The sequence below is a fragment of the Opisthorchis viverrini genome (genome assembly GCF_000715545.1).
Source record: "Opisthorchis viverrini unplaced genomic scaffold opera_v5_249, whole genome shotgun sequence".
NCBI classification, from domain to species: domain Eukaryota; kingdom Metazoa; phylum Platyhelminthes; class Trematoda; order Opisthorchiida; family Opisthorchiidae; genus Opisthorchis; species Opisthorchis viverrini.
In genome coordinates, this window is record NW_008751907.1 from 9,806 (window position 1) to 15,300 (window position 5,495).

At 45.1% G+C, this 5,495-nt stretch overlaps 1 protein-coding gene across 1 annotated transcript in view; it reads right to left on the minus strand.

Annotated features, from left to right (window-relative positions):
* Positions 1–4,078: 4,078 nt before the first annotated feature.
* The window catches only part of T265_09011 (hypothetical protein), a gene marked incomplete at both ends in the record, with an annotated part of 19,000 nt that continues 17,583 nt past the window's right edge, over positions 4,079–5,495 (minus strand). The window contains 2 exons of the mRNA XM_009174972.1: positions 4,079–4,212; positions 4,423–4,678. Of these exons, the coding sequence (XP_009173236.1) occupies positions 4,079–4,212; positions 4,423–4,678 (390 nt within the window). The remainder of the gene's footprint in view (positions 4,213–4,422; positions 4,679–5,495) is intronic.

Below are 5,495 nucleotides of genomic sequence, written 5' to 3' on the forward strand. Positions count from 1 at the left end.
AAAAGCCGCCGGTTTGCAGTCGGGCTTTTGTGCTAAAGTCTGGTTGAAGACCCTAATCGTCCTCCTGTCTAGGTGTTGGCACCCTGACAGTAGCCCAGCCCACGTACAACCTGTTGTGTACGACGACGGTTGGCATGCAGCGACAGTCAGAATAAGAAAAGACTGAGGACCCGAACGCTAAGCTTTATTCATCCAAAACTTTGACACCGAGAGCTGAAAACGGAAGAAAGTGATTTAACAGTAAGTGATGAAACGTTTGAAAAAACAGAGCGAATATACAACATTCACCCCTCGCAGAGATGAAAGTTCTCAAGAGTTCGCTTTATAATTGAATAACGTCAGACCTCTCTGTTGCGCAAGACATACGGTCGTGTCCGCTGTTGTACAACCAATGGGTGTTCAGAAGAATTCAACATTTCAGTTTCCGAAGCAGAGTCAGATAATTCCGGCTTAATAAATGAATCAGCGTTGGACTGCGGTTGCTGCTGTTCGGATGCTGGAGCACATCCGAAATCTGCTGAAGGCGCCAGGTGACGTAGGGAGACCGTTTCTTCCATGCCGTTAGGGTGTCTGACATATGTGTATTCAGGGTTACATTCCAGGAGCTCAACCTCTTCGACTAGAGGTGATCCTGGCGAAAGCAACCACTGCGGCAAGGACGTACCGACAGCAGATTTTCGATGTGATGAAACATCCGCTCGTGTGGAGTGGCATTAGTGACCGTGCTCAACAAAGAACCAATCGAATGGAGTGCGTTTTGTAAAGCGGTTTCCCAATGACTGTTTTGAAGACCCGATGGTAATGAAAGCGTAATAGCTTTCCACAAAGTTCCATTTAATCTTTCCACCTGACCGTTCCCCCTTGGGTTGTATGGAGTGCTCCGACTGGTGGCTACACCTTTTTCATGAAGAAATCGTTCGATCTCATCCGAAATGAATGATGAGCCACGATTCGAATGCACGACACTTGGCAAGCCAAATGTGGCGAAGAGTGGCACAAGGCATGATATCACCGTATACGAACTGGTATCTGGACAAGCATAGGCCAACGGAAAACGGGAGTATTCGTCTACGATCGTCAGTAGGTATCTGTTTCGAGTCGTCGAAGGCAGTGGTCCCTTGAATCCGATGCTTAAACGTCCAACCGTTTGTGTGGCTTTAATGAGTGTACCACCAGATGACTTGAAGAAACGTGGTTTGAATTCCGCACACACATCACACTGCTTAATGACAAGTCGGATGTCCTCTAGGGAGAATGGGAGATTCTTAGCACGAACGAAATGCAGCAATTAGACCACAAAGGGAAAAAGAAGGTTTGTCACCGTTGAATGAGATTTCCAGGGATTTGTGAAGCTTAAGAAGATCATGTCCTATCAGAATATCTACACAGAGGTCACGTAATACTGAAAACTTAAAAGAGGGATACTTGTTTTTTTTGTGTTTCAGCGTTAAAAAGTAATGTTTAAGAGTAAAGCTTTTATGTTGGATAGATGCCAAAGTTATCTCAGATGACGATGGTAGTACAGACCACTTGTTACGACGGAAATGAAACTTTCTGAGCTACCAGTATCAACAAGAGCTTGAAGTGGGATACCATTGGCTTCCACATCGGTGACTGCTTCCTTTAGACACTCGGGAGCCGCTGGAGTGACGCAAGATAGCGCACTTGAAACAGATAAGGTGTTCCACGGACCAGTAGATCTGCATACCTTTTGAAAATGACCTTTCTTCCCACAGTTTTTGTAGGTCACATATTTAGCGGGGCATTTATATCTCGGGTGACAAGCATATCCACAAAAGAAACATGAAGACCCCACACTAGCAGCAGTCGCCTGCTCATGCGATGACGTTTGAAAACATTGAGACTTTGGCGGGTCGTTCAATACGGTAGCACAGGGGAGTTGAATGTTCGGCAAAAAAGACAACGACTGTGTTTGCACTAGTTCGAGGGACTTTGCATGGTCGTGTGCGGTTTTAAAATCCAGCGACTTATGTTCCAGCAGTCTCCGGCGTATAGTATTGGAATAAAGTCCACTAATAAATGCGTTTCGTGACGCTTCATCGGTATACTGTTCTGCATTGACGGCTGTAAAGCGGCAGCCTGGCAATAAACTGCGAAGCTTCTGCACAAACTGATCAAGGTTCTGAGCTCCGTGCTGTTTACAAATGTTCAAAAGATGCCAGGCAGAAAACTTCATTTTTCGGCTGCACGTAAGTTTCTCGCTGATTCATGGTCTTTTCAGTCTTTGATGAATCGGTAAACACTAGGAGAGACGTAATTGAACAAGGTTTTCAGTTTACCTGGTGAGTGAGAACCAATTGACTAAGAAGTTTGTGAAAGTACAAAACCAATGCTCCCAGGTATCTGCCGAGTCTTGAGTATTGGGGTCGGTATCGAATCGTTCAGGACTCAAGAATCGATCCATTGTTCGAAGAAAACTTTTTGGATGAATAAATTGTTGTTTACGACGAGGGTCGGAGTGCAACGACAATTAGAATGACAATGGAAAAGACTGAGGGCCCGAAAGCTAGACTTTATTCATCCAAGACCTTGACACTGTTGGGGATATCAATATCCCCCAAAAACTCTATTTTTTTGTGTGCTAGCGAACTTCCGGCACCTTCATGGTCAAACTATGAATATATGTATGCATTGTCATTTTTCCCCATGGTCGCCTGTTGATCGCGTGTTGTTGGATCATTAAAGTTTGTGTCTTTTCGTCTTCTTACTATCTGCCGTGCTAGGAGTCTGGATCAAGCAACATAGCTGGGGATAGAGTATTGCCACAATCCGCATATCATATTGTTTGGTCGCTGCGTGACCGAACCGTAACAGACACAGAGCTCAAAACGGAAGAGTGATTTAGAAATAAATGATGAAACGTTTGAAGAACTATACAACAGTGGCAGGGAGCTAGGCGCTGAAAGGTTGCTACAGCTGAACAATTGCACCTTCAGCTTTCTATCAGGTGTAATCAGCTGGTCGCTATGTTGGGCGTTTGTTCTTAACTGACTGAGAAATTAGTTTTCTAGTGGATTCTCATGTCAGTTACTCAAATCTTACTTTAATCGTCTACATATTTCTTATTTGTATTTCAGTTTTTTGGTTCTCACCCAACTAAGGTGGTTCTTTCGTGAATGAAGCGATGAATCCTTCTACCGTAAGTATTTTTTTCTTATTTCCATACGGTAACAGTTACTTCTACCCAACGGGATTAACTCGACAAACCTGGCGATGATAAATTTGACGGGATTGAACACTGGCCTTAATTTGGGCCTATCGCTGCCAGGCGCTAGTATTTTGAATTCGCTTAAAATGGGTTATGATCAAGCTGGACCCGTCTACAATGGACCTGGATCATTACTTACACGTCAGCCCTTCATGCTAATGAAGCTGGAATTGGAACAGCGCGAAGCTATAGAGCGCGCAAAAAAATACGCAATGGAAGAGAGCATAAAGTCAGCATTGGCCAAGCAGACGCGACAACTTCAGCTGCAACAGACGCCAGCTACCAAAAAGGCACAGACATTAAATCTTTTGAGCCGTATCTACGTCGGTTCCATTAGTTACGATTTAAAAGAAGACTCCATCAAAACCGCCTTCCAACCTTTCGGGCCCATACGCACCGTGACCATGAGTTGGGATGCGGCTACCCAAAAGCATAAAGGGTTTGCATTCATTGAATTTGAGTTTCCCGAAGCCGCCCACTTGGCCGTGGAACAGATGAATAACGCCAGCTTAGGTGGCAGACAGCTGAAAGTAGGACGTCCAAGCAATCTCCCACAAGCAGACCCACTAATTAATGAATTGGTCACGGAGTACAAACTGGAAAAGAAAGTTTACGTTGCTGGAGTCCATCCTGATCTCTCCGAAGACGATCTAGCCTTGGTTTTCGAAGCATTTGGGAAGATAACATCCTGCAAGTAAGCTTACTGTCTTCTTAACATCATCCTACTTGAAGGTTACACGTGGATCCAACCAAAGCCCAGAAGCATCGTGGCTTTGGCTATATTGAGTATGAGTCTGAACAGGCGGCTAACGATGCTGTCGCCAGCATGAATATGTTTGATTTAGGAGGTCAGTTCCTCCGAGTTGGGAAGGCAATCGCACCGCCCGAAGATCCACCTACACCGACCAACTCCAGTTTGTCATCAGCAGCTGCAGCAGCCGCGGCAGCTGCCTCGGCCACGGCGAAGGTAATGGCACTGGAAGCTGAGAGTGCTAGTAAAGGTCGAGTAAGTTACCTCTCACCACCTCAATTAATTTTTGCGTCGCTTTCTTCTCTACGAAGCGAGACTTGTGCATTTTCCATATTCAAATTTTGGTTGTTTTGATGTGGTCCTTGCATTTTCCATATTCATTCAAATTTTGGTTGTTTTGATGTGGTCCCGAACTTTCACACTCAATGAAAACGGTAACTACGTTCTCTCTCTCTTCCCGCTCTCCATCCCTCTTTAATGCCGTGGCGTTGAAATCGTTCGCCTAGTAGCTTTGGAGTTGATGGGACCATTTGGCCTATTTGCTGGGCAAGGAAGAAAATCCTCCGAACGGCGTATCGGTGGACGCTCTTGTTTTTGCTCCCAGTCCCTACCCACTCTTTATTGTCCCAGCCCCATTCTTCCTTGCTTTCATGCTGATTGTTTCCCTCGTCCATCCCGTCCGTCCCTTCTTTCACTCCCTATAGCAGAAACCGGAATCTAGGGCATCGTACAACGAATAGTCGAACTCACTCGGGTAATTGCGTGCAATTTCGGTATTTAAACTTATACCACTCGTTGTTTAGTTTAGGTTATTCTCAATTCGCTAAGCTATTAAAGCTTTAATCCGAGCACTTGTAGGCTATACCAGGTTTTTTATCTTTCCAGTCACCTGGCTCAAACACTTTCGCAAATTTCCCGATTCAGTCGCCTGCAGGTGGTGACTTGGGTAAGTTTCCGATTAATTGGTAATGCTTCCTTAGGTTCTCTCTCATGGGATCGCATCGAAGCTCAAGAGGCATCCGTTGGCGCCGGTTTCAGTGAAGATGATGACGGTGCTACGTTGGAGCAGCAAGAAAACTTCCACATTCGCGGACGTGATGCACGGAATGTAATAATGCAGAAGCTCATTCGACCTCCTCCTCGTGGGTGAGTTGATTAATAGCGATTTTCAGACCCAATTGCTTTGTGTCTTATTGATGTACCTTCCAATTTGATGTTACGTTGCCTGCAAGCAATCACATCTAATCTTAAGGTCACCCCGATTACGCAACCAACTTTTCTTGCCATGTCCCACTCACTGAAGGATTGCGTGCAACGTAATAGAAATTCGTGCACAAATGGCCACCCAAGTCCTTCAGCGACGCACTTACTATGGGACGTAACTACTACCATCTAGTTCTCCAAATTTCATCATCATCATCACCATCGACAGCATGACATCAGTGTTCAACACCGATGCTTCACTGCCGTACAACCACGACTAATTTGAAAGCCTTATTGTAAAGAAAAGAGTAA